The 18,055-nt window shown below is 44.1% G+C and overlaps 1 protein-coding gene across 1 annotated transcript in view; it reads left to right on the top strand.

Annotated features, from left to right (window-relative positions):
• The first annotated feature begins 16,434 nt into the window (after positions 1–16,434).
• LOC118771141 (serine/threonine-protein kinase OSR1-like) overlaps positions 16,435–18,055 on the top strand; it is a 135,955-nt gene continuing 134,334 nt past the window's right edge. The window contains exon 1 of the mRNA XM_036519032.1: positions 16,435–16,657. Within this exon, the coding sequence (XP_036374925.1) occupies positions 16,588–16,657 (70 nt within the window). The 5' untranslated portion in view covers positions 16,435–16,587. The remainder of the gene's footprint in view (positions 16,658–18,055) is intronic.

The following is an 18,055-nucleotide window of genomic DNA, read 5'->3' as shown; positions in this document are numbered from 1 at the left end:
AATGTCTAAAAATAGCTTACTCCAATTTTTCATAATTATGAGGAGGACATGACAGTTTCAAAATTGAAGAAAGAGTATAAGGAGACAGATGGTTGCTTCCTCTTTTCAGTTTATTCTTAACCTGAGATGATGAACACAGAAAATAAAATGAAAATGACATGTTTACTGGGAGCTGAAACAAACCTATAAACGTGCATCAGCGTATGACAATGATATACAAAAGTAAATAAAATAGGCCTACAATATAGCTACGCTGTCATGTCACAGTCCCATCCTGTCACCTCACCTATACAGGAACTTTGCACGCCGATTTTTCAGATGCGCAAATTTATTGATCACAGCTTTATTGAAATCAGGGATGTCATGCGTCAGTCGCTTTTCAACTGACAACATTGCCATGGTGTGTGACATGGTATTTCTAAGAAATGTCTTTATTCGTTTCAGTGTGGAAAAGCATCGCTCAGACTCCGCGGTCGTCATGGGTGTAGTGATCAGAATGCAAAGTCGTTTCAAAGTTGAAGAAAACACATCCTGTAAGTTGTTATTATTAAAAATTAAACAATGCTATTGGGCTGCTACAGGTCCTGAAGTCAGGATTCTCGTATATGAGTGAAAGTTCTGTTTGCAGACGTGGTTTGTTTAATATTGAATATGCATTGCCTTCCTCAATGCTTCTGTGGGGAAGTATTTTGCAGGGGCGCCTGCAGGATTTCATCTTAGGGTACGCACAGAAACTTGACCACGCATGCACATCTAGAAAGACTTGAGAGAGAAACGCTACTGAATGATTAGCGAATAATTGAATCTTGCCTACCTAATTGAAGTTTACTCTCCTTCTCCCGGTCGCATCGAATTGTTTGAGCACTTCCTCACAAACCTTTGATCACATAGCCTAATTGAAGAGTGTTTAGCCAGAGGAGAAATATTTAGGGACATTCTAAAACGCTTAATGTGGCTTAATGTTCCAAAACTGCGATCAAAGATCACCAAATTTCTCTCGGACATCTCTTGTCAGAAACATTTCCTCCTGTCAAAAAATCAAAGCCGAAATCCTAGGAGTATGGTCGTTATCTCACGTTAAGCGTTTTCCTCTCCAATGACGCCCATTATAAGGAAAAAGCTTAACGTGGCTTAATGTCCCAAAACGGCGATCAATGATCAACAAATTTGTCTGACATCTCACATGTCATGAACACTATCTCCTATCAAAAAAGCAAAACTGAAATCCAGTGTAAGGGGTAACTATCTTGCTTTAAGCCGTTTCTTCTCCATTGACCCCCATTATAAGGAAAAAGCTTAACATAGCATTATGGACCAAAACAGTGACGTATCAGGACTACACTTCTCTAACACGTTTCTGATCATTACCACGTTCAAGAACCAATACGAAGAGCCCATGGGTTTAATATAAACAATGATGTTTTCATTTAAGTTTTCCCCATAGGAACCCACTATAAAGACACTGCTTGCGGCTGGCCTACAGTTAGCCTATTTGGAATAGCTTAACGCAAATTTTCATGTTTAACCTCTTAGGACATCACTTGAGCTACAGCCTACACTGGGGTGGTGATCAGCAATGTGTATGATCAGCAATGTGTAGGCCTACTGTTGCAATAAAGAACATTAAGGCTTTTCTGCCATTATAAGAAACAAGTTTAGCATGGCATAATGTATACCTAAACATTGATCAAAGAAGACTAAATTTCTCCCACACATCTCTTGTCATAAACACTTTAACATATCAAAAAATCTAAACCGAACTCCAAGGAATATGGTCATCGTCTTATGTTAAGCCTTTTCCTTACGCCCGGTAGGCTACTTAATAAAGTCGGTGTATCACAGTTTGATGTTTGTTTTATAGCTACTTTTTCAGTGTGCCGCAAGCTAACTTTAGCTGCAAGCTAGCTAGTGTGGTGGAAAATTTCTGACTAAGTGTATACCCCATGTGTAAATTGTAAGCATTGCCACTTTCACCCCACCAGAGAAAAGCAGAGCTTGACATGGTACGATTAAGCTTGTTACTTGGTGGAGATACATTATTGCCAGCAAACGTCATAAGCATTGCCAATAGATGCTAGTTTTTGATTTTAACCGCAGTTATTGATATATTATGGCTGACATTTACTCAACCTAACACTATAAGCCTTAAATAAATAATAATGTATCCTATTATACTTTGTATGCCTGTAAGCAGAAACTAGAAAGAAGGGTTGGACACTGTCCGAGTGTTGCTCGGAGGATGGACCCTGAGTGTAAGATAAAAGAGTTGGACTCTAAAAAATGGGGTCGCAAACAGGGATTCTTTATGGAATACAGCCAAGGCAGAGCAGGTCAAGATGGGATAGTTATTTTTTATAGATTAGATATGCGCGGTCTTGGAGATTATAGTGTACAGCCTAGGCGGGGTAATTATTTTTAATTAGACAGGTGTGATCTTGGAAACAATAGTGTACAGAAAATGTTATGAAACTGAAGGAGGGGGTCTGAGTCTAAGCTCCAGGAGGAGCTAAGGGAATAAGCATAAAAAGGGAGATGCATTTGGGGATTTGGCGGACTGCTTGGGTGGGGGGCTGCTTCAGGGACAGCTTGAGGATATGACTGATGACATTACTGCTCCGCGGACCAGCCCGGTTTACTGTATGTGATTTGCGCACATATACAATAAACCAATTACATCAGAAATGTGTGAAGTATATTTGTTCTTTATTGGGCACTGGAATTTACTTTCTGAAATTATTATGAAACGGTATATATTGGTTACGCAACTTGGTGAATTATTGTGCGGGTGTGGAGGGAGCCCCCAGTCTATTCGGCCTAGACTGGAAGGGGTTTTTCCTACCACACTAGCTAATTGATACACCTAGTTAGCCAGCTAATTTCTACTTCGATAGAAATTGAAAAAAACGGACTTCCTAGGAGACATTCTTATAATCAATCTGCTGTTAATTACTATTGTCTATCAATCTTAAATGTCTTAAAGTACATTGTATAACTTGTTGTCAGAAACGGGGATCGGGACACAAACGCGGACCACCGGGTAAACGGAGCAAAGCGTTTAATAACAATCAGCGGGCAGTTCGTCGTACAGGGACAGGCAGGGTTCAAAAACACGGGGAAGCAGTCCGGGGGCAGATCCAGGATCGGAAGTCGGGGCGAGCAGAGTCGGTAACCAGGCGGGCGAAGAGTGTCAGACAGGTTGAAGTCGGCGGGCGAAGGACGAAGTCGGGAGACAGGCAGGATTCGGCAAACGGCAATCAGAATTCAGGTTTTTACTAGAGCAGGGACGAGACAGGAAGAAACTTACTGAAACAAACTAGCAACAAGACAGAGACACGCAGGGAAGATATAGGGCTGGGGTGACGAGGAGATGGGAAGCAGGTGAGCAGGCAGGCAGGTGCAGGCAATGAGGGAATCAGGTGGGCGGGGACCCGGCGGGGAGCAGGGCGGGGCAGGAACACAAGGAAAACAAAAGCACAAGGACAGGGAAAACAAAAACACTGCGGCTTAAGGGGGCGGAGCCCTGACACTTGTCTTTAACTCTATCTGCCCAGTGCCAGCCAGAAGCAGATGGGCTCCCCCTCTGAGCTGGGTTCTGCTCAAGGTTTCTTGCTGATAGGGAGTTTTTCCTTGCCACTGATGCCTTAGGCTTGCTCTCAGGTGGTCTCAGGCCTGGGAACAATGTAAAGCTGCTTTGTGACAACTTGTGTTGTAAAAAGCGCTATACAAATAAAAATGAATTGAATTGAGAGAAAGCACAATAAATTTCAAATGTTAATAAAATGCTCATGCTATTATGATCATACAATCCAAAAATGGTCTATGCTTTAATTCTGTCAGGTACAATTGTGTCTTCTTTTACATATAATATATATGTCAGTGCTCCGCCTCCTTAGCTGTTGTGTTTTTGTTTTCCTTGTCCATGTGCTTTTGTTTTCCTTGTGTTCTAGCCCTGCCCCGCTCCCCGCCTGGTCTCTGCCCGCCTGATTGCCTACACACCTGCTTCCCATCCCCTCGTCAGCCCTGCCCTATATCTTCCCTGCTTTTCCCTGTTCTGTTGCTAGTTCGTCACGGTGTGTTTCTCCTGTTTCGGCCCCGCCGTTGCTTCTGTCTGCGTGTTTTCTCATTTTCTTGACCCTGCTCGTATCCAGACCTTGTTTTTGCCTGCCGCCATGCCATGTTCACCTGATTGCCTGCCTGTCCGGTTCCTGACCCTGCCTGATCCGGTTCCCGATCCTCATTCTGTCCACGGACTGCCTTCTGGTTTTCGACCCTGCCCGTTTCTGATTTGCGATCTGCCTGACAATTTCATTAAAGATGGTTAGAACCTGAAGCTCCCATGGTCCGCGCCTGAGTCCTTGCCTGAGCATTGACAGTACGAACTAGCCATCATGGACTCAGCGGACCTACCCCAGCTGTTTCCCACGAACCGGGAGAAGATCGCCTACGTCATTACCCTGCTGCTACCATTACCCTAGGACGTGCCAGGGAGTGGGGCACTGCGGTCCAGCCTCCAGCGGCTGGAATACAGAGGCTCAGTACGACGCCTTTCTCCACGGCCTTTGATGAGCTGGCCACCCGGGAACTGCCGGCCAGCTTTGATGCCCTGGTGGATCTGGCTATCCGTGTCGACCAGCGCCCGTCGCAGCGGCGCCGGGAGAGAGGAGCCAGTGGACTGCCGAGCCCCTCTCGAGAACAACTGCCCACGCCGGTTGCGCGTAGCCCTGCAATTCCGCCGCCTGCTTCCCCGGAGCCGATGTAGGTCGACCGCACTCCCCTGACTTGCCTGTCCCCTGCCGAGTGACAGAAGAGGATCAGTGCCGGGGCCTGCCGGGGCCTGCCTGAACTGCGGGCAGCCAGGGCATTTTGTGGCGACCTGCCCGGTAAAAGCCAGCGCTCACCCGTAGCAAGGGGAATACAGGTGAACGTGACCCCCTTAAGCCAGTCCCCTGAAGTCCACCCTCTCTTTTCAGCCACTCTGCTCATCGGGGGTCAGCCCCACGCTGTCTCGGTGCTACTCGATTCAGGGGCCGACGAGAGTTTCATCGATGCCGGCCTGCCCCGTATCCCGCTGCACTCACCACTAGAAGCCCACGCCATCACCGGGGCCCCACTGGTCCGCATCACTCACGCCACCCCCCCCCCTGTGAGCTTCCTCATCTCTCGCTCCGCCGTATCCACCCCACCTTCCATGTCTCCAGGGTCAAGCCTGTCGTCCGTAGCCCCCTCTGCCCGGGGGGCTCCTCCGCCTCCTCGCCTGATCGACGGGACCCAGGCGTACACTGTCCGCCGTCTGCTGGGAGTTCGGCGCCGGGGGCGGGGTTTCCAGTAACTAGTGGACTGGGAGGGCTATGGCCCCGAGGAGAGGTGTTGGGTCCCTGCCAGGGACATCCTGGATCCTGCCCTTATCAGGGACTTCCACCGCCGGCATCCTGGCGCACCCGCGATGACGCCTGGGGGCGTCCGTAGAGGGGGGCGCCTGACTCCTTGCCTGAGCCTTGACAATATAATACATATATTTTTTTTATATTTGGCGGAAAAGCTGGCGCAATAATGCGCCAATCTCCATCAGAGACAATATATAGGATGTTAGCTTGGTACCTAATATTACTCATTGTGTAGATTTGCCCTGTTTGTGCGCTGTGTAGCTATAATTGTGACAGTAGAGTGGGCTGTGGGCTATGGAGGACAAAAAATGACATAAGCAGAAATAAATAAATACATAAATAAATGAAAAATAAATACATTTTGGTAATGAAAAGGCTATGTTTGTATTTTTACATTTATTTCTGCATTTCTACATTTATTTATTTCTGTATTTCTATGTCCGTATGTTAATTTAGTGGGTAGTCTTATACCTCAGTCTAAAGCCGGATTGGTCAGCTGGGTGAACCAGACAGAAGCAAACGATTTCTATCAAATCTACATTACACAAGCTGGTTAGATAACCTTGGTACTAACTCCATGGAATGGCTCGTACAAAACTTTCCATCAATAACACAGGGCTACATTAAAACTGTCGACATCTCAGTTCAACTAAGCGGCTAGTAGCGAGCTAAAGGCAAACCTCCGGTATAGAGGGTATGCACTGACGTCACTCCCACCGGCACACGCCCCCTCAGTCAGACTGAGTGGGAAAACATGCTGCAACGTGGCTGCCTTTGACAGGGAGATCTGCGAAGCAGTCAGTAAAATAAACAATTATCTGGCTAAATTTCAGGCAGTTGGACTCGACAGTGATCCTTACAACTTACCAAAGAACCAGTAGTCCATGGACATTGACATGTGGCCAGGAATCGGGGTTTCCTGACATTTATATGTACCTGATTTCGACGCTGGGGGAATACACAAAGCAAAGCTAAAACGCTTAACGTGGCTTAATGTTCCAAAACTGTGATCAATGATTTCACCAAATTTCACTCGGACATCTCTTGTCCGAAATAGTTCCTCCTGTCAGAAACATTTCCTCCTGTCAAAAAATCAAAACCGAAATCCTAGGAGTATGGTTGGTATCTCACGTTAAGCGTTTTCCTCTCCATTGACGCCCATTATAAGGAAAAAGCTTCGTAGTTTATCCTAATTTTCCAAACAGCGATCAACTAACAAAAATGCAAAACTGAGAGGACAGCGCTGAACGTAACGTTGGCCTAACTACCATATTCCTTGGATTTTAGTTTTGCTTTTTTGATAGGAGATGGTGTTTATGACATGTGAGATGTCAGACAAATTTGGTGATCATTGGACGCTATTATGGAACATGAAGCCACGTTAAGCCTTTTCCTTATGATGGGCGTCAATGGAGAGGAAAACGCTTAATGTAAGATAACGCCCATACGCCTATGATTTCGGTTTTGATTTTTTTGACAGGTGGAAGTGTTTATGACAAGAGATGTCCGAGAGAAATTTGGTGACCATTGATCGCTGTTTTGCAACATTAAGCCACGTCAAGCCATTTCACGTTAAGCGTTTTAGAAATTCCGCAAAAGCCTTGACCCTTGGTCGTAGGCTAGCCTACTTCAAGGTGGGATTTGTTGGCGAAATTAAAGTGATGAAGACAACAATGGATATTCTAGCTGTATGTGGTTTGTACAAATATTTATATTTTATTACAACTTTTATTTGGAAAACTGTAAGCTACACGTTTCGGTGCCTGGATTCCAGTTGTTTCTGCGAATTGCAGCGATCCATTTGCTTCTCTTTTCTTAGGCTTTCAGCAGTCTGTAAAAAGATTGCTCAGATTTCTTGTTGAATCTATTTGTACAGTCAATCGCACAACAGCTTTCCCATTTTAGATGTGTTTTTGCAATATTCAAGCTGAACGGTAACGCTGCCACTCAGTGGGTGGAACCCGCAGTGACTTCGCGTACTGTGACGTCACGTGCATAACCCCAGTCAAGTCAAGGTAGTAGCAGTAGATCCAATCGTACCGCTATACCCAATCCGGCTTTAGACTGAGGTATAGGACCACCCACTCAATTAAGATACGGACACAGAAATACAGAAATAAATAAACGTGGAAATGTAGAAATACAGAAATAAATAAATGTAGAAATGTAGATAAACAGAAATAAATAAATGTAGAAATGCATAAATAAATAAATGAATAAATGTAGAAATACAGAAATAAAAAAATAAATGTAGAAATGCAGAAATATATAAATGAATAAATATATAAATGTTCTCCAAGTGCTCAACGACTGGGCAACAGTCGCAGATGAACTCATCCAGGAGGTCTCCCTCCAGAAATCTGATCATCTGGCAACTCTCGCACAGTTTTGGCCACATTTTTCTCCCCTAACTAAACACGCTTTTCCTAAATAAAGATTTACTGCCGAGACAGAATTACCAGCTAAAAAGTGCTAGAAGCACCAAGGTGGCCCAGAACAGCCAAAGGCAGAAACCAAGCACAAGAAATGCCAACTAAGCCTAGATACAATAAAACTACGCTTACAGTTCAGCAAAAGCAGACGCCCTAACACATACGGCTCGCGGGCCACATCCGGCCCGCACAAAGATTCAAAACGGCCCGCACATCAACCAGAGGATGTAATACGGGCCCTACTATTTCCGTCAACTCTTTACCATTACCACAAAACGTAATTCGTCATCCATCCACTAGGTGGCAACAACCTATTTCAACTGATCAGCTAGTCATCTTTCATGACTAAAGAAAGATCGCGAGCTAGCTACTTGCTGGCAAGAAAATGGTGTCAAAGATAAGAAAAGTTGATAAAGAGTGTCTGGCCTTTCAGGAAAAATGGACAAACGCCCACCTCTTTGGGGATGTTATCAGTAAGTGTATCTGTTCAGTTTGCTCACAGCAAGTAGCTGTTCCAAAGGAGTATAATATTAGATGGCATTACCAGACTACTCACGCTGAGAAGTATGATCGCTACACCGGCCAGTTGCAGGAGGAGAAAGTGAAGGAGTCGGTGGCTACATTAGCATGGATTGAGGACATCGCTGGACAGCTGACACAAAAGCTCATTCAAAAAGTTCAGGGATTTGTTGCTTTTTCCGTCGCAATTGACGAAAGTACAGATATAACGGATGTGGCACAGCCGGCGATTTTTATTAGAGGTGTTGACTCTACTTGTAACATCACAGAGGAATTCGTAGAACTGGTACCCATGACTGACACTACTACGGCTAGCGACATCTTCAGCAGTCTCGCTGCATCATTGGATAAATTGGGAGTAGACTGGGCCCGTGCCGTAAGTATGGCGTCAGATTTATGTCAAAAGTCGCGAGCGCAGGAAATATACTCGCGAGCACACGAAACATGCTGCGAGCGCAGAAAACATTCTCACGCGCGAGAGAATTTCTGCTTTGCGCTGGCCAAGCGAGCATGTTTCCTGCGCTCGCGAGCATGTTTCTTGCGCTCGCGACTTTTGACATAAATCTGACGCCATACGTAAGTCTTGCGACTGATGGCGCACCATCAATGATCGGTGTGAAAGCTGGAGTTGTGGCCAGACTTCGAGAGGAAGTGTAGCAGTTTGGAGGGGGTGAGTTTTGGAATTTTCATTGTATACTCCACAGAGAGGCACTCTGTTGTAAAACACTGAAAATGGACAATGTCATGGCTGTTGTCATCAGAACTGTCAACTTCATTCGAGCCAAAGGGCTCAATCACCGCCAATCTGTAATATTTTTTATGTTAAAAGATATGAAGCAAAAAAGTTGGAAATGTATTGAAATGGAATCAAATAAAATAAATGGGAAATTAGCCTAGTAGTTGTTTTACTGATTCCCAATGAAACGGTGTTCAAACTGTCTTGAAAAAACGAATCGTACTGCCATGCAGATTTCATGGTTGCCCTTTTTGAATGGATGGTCAACGATTATTTGGCCCTCGATGACCTAGAAATTTAGTGATGTGGCCCTCAGTGAAAATGAGTTTGACACCCCTGCCCTAACACAACCAGAATCAGGATATCCTAAAAGCTAACGCTGAAGAACGGTAAAAAAGTAAACAAACAGGCTAGCTAGCTCAACTACCCGACTAGCTAGCTAAAGGATGCTACTTAAATATTTAAGGATTTGCTCCTGACAGGGTGAAAAACCACAAAAAACCTTGCGTCGGCTAGAATGAGCCGAATTAGCTACGTTTGCTAACGAGCTAGCTTGTTGGCAAATGCTTCCACGGAGGAAAAAAGTGGAAAATTCCCTCTCTGTCCCCTAATGGCAACAAAAGATTCAACTTTAGGAACAGATCAGACCTACCTTATTTACGAGCTAGGTAAATAGCCCCAATTTTTATTTTTATCTTTTTGAATGTAATAGCACCGAGACCACCCCACAAACACAGCAGGAACTCGTCCAGGGTTCCAAGGCCCCAAGCAATTGCCTACCTGTGCCTTATGGTAAAACTGCCTATGACTTTCAAAGATCAAACGTTTTTGACTAGTTTGATTCATTGATTGCACAGAAACTGGGCAATATTTATTGCAATGTAAATTATGTTGTATTAATGTGGAAAAATAATTTATGAGGACAAACTATATTTTTGAGTGGATGATTTCTTTAGTGGGGCTCTGCCCCACCTGCCCATATGAACAGGCCGCGCCTGCGAATTAACAACGATTGACATCAATTAACAACTGACATTAAGGCTAAGGAAGAGGTGGTGAAGGCTCTCCTTCACACACTGCTTTGCCAAATTACTTTTATTAAAAAATCAGTAGATATGCATTGCCATCAAAATGTATTATTTACACAAACGTAATGCAGTGTATGTGTATGTATAATGCTAAAGTAATATAAGACCAACTGATTCTCAACTGCTGACAAATCATAACAAGCCCACAGGTGCTTCATGCTTCCCGCCACACGTGACTTTTAAATGAGGGGTGGAAGTTTTGTCACAATCGCCATCTTAAGGGCTGTAATATACCACTGTTTCACATTATTGATGCGTGGGACACTCCTTATATAGTGTTTTCTATTTTCCAGCTGAGCTCTCAGTTAGTCAGTCTTGATTGAGAGGTTAATTGAACAATGACTTCAGTTTGATATCATTAAGTATCTGCTGTTAGTTCTTTGTTAAGGATAAGGATAAGGATGTTTTATTGTCATTCCAGGACATGTCGTACATGACAGGGAACGAAATGAGGTCCTGGTTTAGTAATAGTAATAATAATAAAATCAGGAAGAAGCAATAATAAAATCAAAGAAGCAGCACACAATAACACACCATTAAAGATAAAATAGGTAAATAAATATATAAATATGAGTACAAAGTGAGTGGAGTGTGAGGAAAGGAATAAGACTTAAAAAAAAGTAAAAGATAAACAGTCAGTAGTAGTCATAACAGCAGAATTGTTCAATGAGAGCAGCAATTTTCTGTGTAATTCCAGACCTAAAGTGCAAAGTGCAAGTTTTTTAACAATCTAAAATTGCAGCAATGCCGTGGTATGGGGTAATAATGCCCAGATGTGGAGTGATGGTAGTAATAATAATAGCAGCAAAAAATTGTTCAGTGAGACACAGAATTTGTCAGTCTCACGGTGTCTGGGAAGAAGCTATTCCTCAGCCTGGTGGTTCTGGCCTTGATGCTGTGTAGCCTCCTGCCTGAAGGGAGGGGGGAAAACAGTCCTTTGGCTGGGTGGGTAGAGTCCCTCATGATGCAGGAGGCCTTTTTCCTGCACCTGCTGGTGTAAATATTGCCAATGGTGGGTAGGCTGCTGCCGTTGATCTTCTGCACAGTCTTTACCACCCGCTGCAGTGCCTGTCTGTCTGCAGCAGAGCAATTACCGTACCACACGGTGATGCAGAAAGTGAGAATGTTCTCCACCACACACCTGTAGAGGAAATGAGGACTGAGGTGCTAAGGCCAGCACGTTTCAGCCTCCTCAAGAAGTAGAGGCGTTGGTGGGCCTTCTACACTATGCTGGTTGTGTTGGTGCTCCAGATGAGATTATCAGAGATGTGCACCCCCAGGTATTTGAAGCAGGATACCACCTCAACAGCTGCTCCCCCAATGTGGGGGGGGGGGGGGGGAGTGCCTGTCTTCCTGAAGTCCACCATCATCTCCTTTGTTTTCTTAACATTGATAGAGAGATTGTTAACTTTGCACCAGGCCTTCAGTTTTTCCACATCCTGCCTGTACACGGACTCATCGCTGCGAGTGATGAGTCCCACCACTGCCGTGTTGTCTGCAAACTTCACAATATGATTGCTCGGATGCTTGGCTGAGCAGTCATAGGTCAGCAGTGTGTACATTAGGAGGCTCAGGACGCATCCCTGGGGGGAACCGGTGTTGAGCATGATGGTGGAGGATAAGATGCTGTGGATTCTGACAGACTGGGGCCTATTTGTTAGTCCAGTAACCAGTTGCACAAGGATGAGCTCAGTCCAAGTAGTGCCAGTTTATCTATTAGGGTTTGTGGGATGATGGTGTTAAAGGCGGAACTGAGGTCCAGGAAGAGCACTCTGACATATGAGTCCTTACTCCTCAAGTGAGTGAGGGCCAGATGAACCACAGATGAGATGGCATCTGCAGTGGAGTGGTTCTGTCTGTATGCGTACTGGTGGGGGTCAGCTGTGACGTTGATGGTCTTCTTCATGTGTGCCATGATCAGCTGTTCGAAGCACTTCATGATTATTGGGGTGAGTGCTGCAGGGCGGTAGTCATTCAGGCATTACACTGTTGGGCTCTTTGGGACAGGGATAATGGTAGCAGTCTTAAGGCATGTTGGGACAATCGCCTGGGAAAGTGAGGTGTTAAATATGTCCGTCAGCACCTCTGAGAGCTGGTGTGCGCAGTCCCTGAAGACCCGGCCTGGGATGTTGTCCAGGTCTGCAGCCTTGCGGGGGTTGACTTTCTGCAGGGACCTCCTCACATCTACTGCGGTCACACTGAGGGGCAGCTCACCTGGTGGGGGGTGAGCCTGGAGCCAGGAGAGATGTTGGAATCCTCAAAACGAGCATAAAAGGTGTTAAGGGCATCAAGAAGAGACCGGTTCCTGGGGCATTCTGCATCTCTTCTGGTGTAGTCTGTGATGCCCTTGATGCCCCTCCACATACTCCGTGGGTTGTTGGTGGAAAAGTGACCCTGGATTTTGAGAGCATATGTAGCATTGGCCCTCTTTATGCCCGCAGAGAGGTTTCTCCTTGCTGCTCTGATTGCAGATGTGTCACCAGACCTGAACGCGGAGTCTCAGATTTTCAGCAAAGAGGGGACCTCTGCATTCAGCCAGGGTTTCTAGATTTGTTGATATATGCACAGGGACCGCCTCCTCTGGTTTTCCTCAACAGATGATTCCAATCTGCTTGGAAGAGTAGCATCCCGCCGAGCTGAAAAGCCAAGTCCGGCATGTTGTTATTTAGCCAGGTTTCCGTCAGGAGAAAAACACAACAGTTCACACAACATCTCCCGATGAACGTTCAGTCGATCCATTTTGTTATGCAGTGAGTGAACGTTGGCCAGAAAGAGCGATAGAATAGCTGGCCTGTTCGCGTTAGCTTTCAGCTTGGCTAACAGGCCGGCCCGCTTGCCCCTCTTCTGCTTCCGTGCACACCGCTTCCTCTTGCCTCTGAGCCGCTGTAGTCTGCTACGCCAGTCCGCTGCTACGCCAGTCCGCTGCTGCAGGGCATTGTGTCCTCAGGAGCTGTAGTCTGCTGAGTGCTGCTCTGAGCTTCGGTGGAAGTGAAGCGGGCGAGTTGTTGTTAAAGTACAGAAGTTCGGTCAGACTGTACCTTTTTGGCCTAGTTGCACTGGTCATGTTGTCTGCACACTTACTCACGTTAAAAGAAAAGTCCCTAACACTAAACTTTACACCAAACTTTACACCATAACCGGGAGCCGGAGAAGCTGCTTCACTACTGCACGCCGCCATCTTAGCTTCAGTTGCAGGCCTTCTGGGAATAAACTTGTCCTAACAGAGAGATGGAAATAAGCTATTTCAATAGGATGTATTTCATTTATTTTGCTCAGTTAAAAGTAGTTATAAGAAGTGCTAAACTTGTTGGCTCAATGCCCAGATGGGTCACTGCTGTTGTATTGTCGATAGGGTTTGCCCCAGTTCGGGTAGTTACCAGCTACGCTCTTCCAGGGGGTTGCTTTTTAATGTACCCCGGATTTTGACAGGTCTGGGGAAAACTGTATTTTCTTACCACGCACCTTGGACATGGAATAATCTACAGAAAGATTTAAAATCGGATACATTTATATCCATTGATAAATTTAAGTCGATCATAAAGAATGTGGTGAATGAGATATGTTGTTGCTTTTCTTAAGAGGCCGCTGAGTTTAAATAACTGTTTTTTGTGGATTTTTGTATATTAAGTTGTACAGATCGTACTTTATGTTTTATTTTTAATATGTTGTGAGTCTGTATGGCTGCTGTCTTGGCCAGGTCTCTCTTGTAAAAGAGATTTTTGATCTCAATGGGACTTCCTGGTAAAATAAAGGTAAAATAAAAATAAAAATAAATAAAAATTACCTCTCTGAATAAAGTTATCTGCCAAACAAACAATACTAATACATAGTTGTTTAATGGGGCACAGAGCATATAATTGAATAATTAATTCTATTAGTAGTAGAAACAGCTGCACCAATTTGTTCAGAGGGCACATATTCACAAAAGAAAAGTGAAAGTTCTTTGTTTAACATTATCTTCATATTAGCACCAGCATATCTCTCATTGCACATTTAATTCACCATTAATGTATGGTAGATTAATTGTAGAAGTGTGACATAAAGTTCATTATTTAATTAACAGAGCAATCATACCTAATTAACAATGAGCTCGTAATGAAATATCCCCAGTATGCACAGTGGGTCCAACCAGGGTTGAGGGAATGATCCTTGCTGCTGCTCTTTGCTGACACCTGTAGGGGAGTCTATATGCGCACACTTTTTGCAGAGGAGATTGAGTGCTGATCTACCAGATTTAGGAAAGGTGATGTGGTCAGGTGCTCCATGCAACACTAGAATCGAGGGAATCAGCAGTTTGGTTAAATAAAGAAAATAAACACATTTTGTAAGGATTTTATAGAGATTCTTTTTCTTACTGCAGCATTGAATGTCAGCTTTTCAGTTAGTAGTTTGCAGCAGAACTAGCTAATTAGTACCATACTTAAAAAGGTTTTGCTACTATTAATATACGGTGCATTTAACAAGCCATATTTTGTAGTTTTTAAGCTACTTTATAAAGCTTGTTTGCATTATTTCCATAAAAATCATGTTTCCAATTACCATTCCCACATCGACCTTTCGAGGTTTGAGATTTTGTAAAGGCTTAAAATACAATTACCGTTTAGATAACGTCATATGCTATTAATGGATCGAAAACAGATTCAGATTGTGCCAGTAACAATGTGAAGAATTTACAGAGCACTGACAATAACGTCTGAAAATGTCACCAGATCCTCTTGGCATTCAGTGCAAAAGAAACATTGTACAACCAGGGACAAAACATCCTACTCCTCGTGGCTAGTTACACTATACGTTGCAGATTCTCAAAGAGCCGGGTACTTAGCACTCCAACTTCAAGGTACATTTTGGGACACGGTGCAACATATGACACACACTTGGGCAAAGGGCGCGGCACCGCCTATCGACCTACAGTGAAACCGGATTTTAGGAGCTAGACACAATGGAAACGGTACGGATCAAAGAAATATTTAATTTAGGGCACAGCCCATTAAATCCATGAGTAATCAGATGCCGTAAAAAGTGTGGCAACAACAGGCGAGATTTTCTCAAATTAGCAATGAATAGTACATTATTTCATAACAGGTTGTATACGGCTATAAACAGCATCAAAGTAGTCAATATGACGGACTCGATATCCACAAAGTATTTTTATTCCGCCTGTCACTAATGGAATACGCGAATCACCACCCATACACACTTGATTTTGTGATGCATGTAATCTCGATCTACAAATTTACATTTACATTTATTCATTTGGCAGACGCTTTTATCCAAAGCGACTTTCATAGGTTACAGTTCTTTACAATGTTATCCATTTATACAGCTGGATATTTACTGAGGCAACTGTGGGTTCAGTACCTTGCCCAAGGGTACAGCAGCAGTGTCCCAGCAACCTTAACCACTATGCTACACTGCCGCCCGCTACCTTAAGTGCATTTACAAAAGCATGACAGGTTGACAACAAGCGAAACATTTCAGATTATTTATGAAGAAGTCTGCAAATGTAAAGAGTGCATTTCATGAAAAATCCTTATTTCCTATTCGTGCCCTCGCTTTCGCATTTCTTGTCAAAAGTCAGACGAGCCTCGCCCCCACTCACCGTTAGGGAACCATGCACTAACGGTCGACGAATGACATTTGACTACAAAGTCGTGATAACCAATCAACGTGCAATCTCGGCAGCGTTCATGGCCATCTGAATGAAGGCGGAAGTTTCTAAGCAGAGGACAAGAAGCAGTCGGGAGATTCTGACTGACAACAAAAATAGCCACTGATTAACGACATGCCTTAAACTTGACCAATTAAAACTATAAGTTCTCACGACACAGAATAATTGCGGGCCTAGAACTTGGAAGCATACATTTGCCATTAATGTTGCGTCTTCCCTTATTGGTAAACGAGTTGTCTTTACATTAAGCTTCACGTTAGAGAGCTAGTCAAAATCTGCGGCTCAACGTGATACTAAAACACCCACAATATCTCGAACGCAGAGCAATTTTTGCTTAAACGGTTATAGCCAGTTGGGTGTTTTAGTAAAGGCAAATCACAATGTATCTAAAATAAAGCTTAAATGTTAGTATACAGTAAATTATGGCTATGTGTTGTAGCAGATATTACTAGCTCATCAAATAACTTTTTCACTGGGGAAAACTGTGGTGGTGCCGTTTTACGATATGGCTGCCACACACAAGATGGCCACGTAGAACCTCCTTACAGGTCACGGAAGGAACGTGGTGGGCGGGGAATGTGGTGCTAGTGGCAAAGTTTGGGAATGATAGCAGGAGCTGTGAAAGATTGTTACCGAAGGGGGAGTAACATTTGTTATCCTCGTGGAATAATAACCTTATTTTATTTTTAGAAAGGAAAGACACCACAGTCTTAAGATTCAATACTGTCTACATTGTACAGTTTGAACGCAAATTAAAGCCATGTCGGAGGACCTGAGCTCCCAACCTTGGTCCATCAACAAAGATGATTATGAGCTGCAGGAGGTGATTGGTGAGTGTTTAGCTAGCTGGCTTGTTAGCTAACTGTTAACTGCATATCTGTCTCCAGACAGCTTGTGTAGCTAGCTAACCAGCAGTGCAGCTAGCTAGCTAAAAACGATTTGAAATAGAATACATTTACGTAATGACTGACAGTAGTAGACAGGTAGCTGAGCTAGCTAACAGCCATAATGAGAAGTCATAATTATCTAGACCAGCTACCGTGCTACATACTATAGTTGGTTAATCAAGTCTGAAGCATAACTTATGTTCCGTGGTGCGGTTCTCTGACTTGCTATGTTAACTAAGGTATGTCAGTTTGTTTCCGCCATACGTTTCTGACATACGTTTTCTAGCTAACTAGCTTCAACTTAAGCTTGCAGCTAGAAGTGATGGCTAACTGTGTTAGCTGTATAGCTGGAATCATCATTGTTCGATAGCTAGCGAGCTATCAAGACATAGCGACTAGCGGATCTCTCTCTCTGAAGTTTTTTAGTCAGCGAACTAGCTTGCTTGTTGCCGTTCGCTAGTCCTGGAAAACAACTGGCTAGCAAGCTAAATGCTACTGATACGCAAGGTTTTCATACCCAGCGTGGTACTGGCCACAAGTGTTAGCAGGCTAGCGTAAGCTCAGTGCACGTTACTGTGCTGTCCATGCGTCAGTGCACGTTACTGTGCTGTCCATGCGTCTGCTACAGTGGGTGGTGCTCGTTTGACACAGGCTTGGGCCCGATGCTCTTTAGTTGTCCGAACGTTCAGAGTTGGCTCGTTTTTGGACCGAAAATGTTTTAACCAGCTCGTAATGTAACGAAACCTCGAAGTACATTGCCGTGCGAAGTCAGCCAAGCTCGGTACACTGCGTCGGTCCGTATCCGCAACACGGTGCCATTGAAACTACTAGCAATTGCCCATCCCTGGATTCTTACATCGTCAAGTCGTCAAGATGCATAGCTAACGGCTTAGCTTTCCAACTAGTTTCATTTACTTGGGTCATAATCTATCTATAAATGCATGTAATAAGATATAGTAAGTACATTACATTTACGTTATTGTCATTTAGCAGACGCTCGTATCCAGTGAGACTCACACAAGTTAAAAAATTTACGTTATCCATTTCTGCAGCTGAATATTCACCGAGGCAATTCTAGGATAAAAACCTTGCCTAAGGGTACAACGGCTGTGCTGTTGAATGTTGGTGTGATGTTGAACATAAGGAGGAAATGTTAAACTGCTGGAGTCTAACCAGCGACAGGGCTGCATTCTCACATCAGTCTTCTGTATCCTTAGCAGCATTTATATTGTGGTACATGTGTGGCATCAGAGGTGGATCTTTCACTGTGTTCAGGTTTAGTTTGTGCTTTATTTGGCACAGTTGCTGAATATGAAGGCATTTCCTAAAGGGATTCAGGCA

The sequence above is a fragment of the Megalops cyprinoides genome, chromosome 24, assembly GCF_013368585.1.
Source record: "Megalops cyprinoides isolate fMegCyp1 chromosome 24, fMegCyp1.pri, whole genome shotgun sequence".
Taxonomy (NCBI): domain Eukaryota; kingdom Metazoa; phylum Chordata; class Actinopteri; order Elopiformes; family Megalopidae; genus Megalops; species Megalops cyprinoides.
This window is presented reverse-complemented; position numbering and strand designations above follow the sequence as displayed.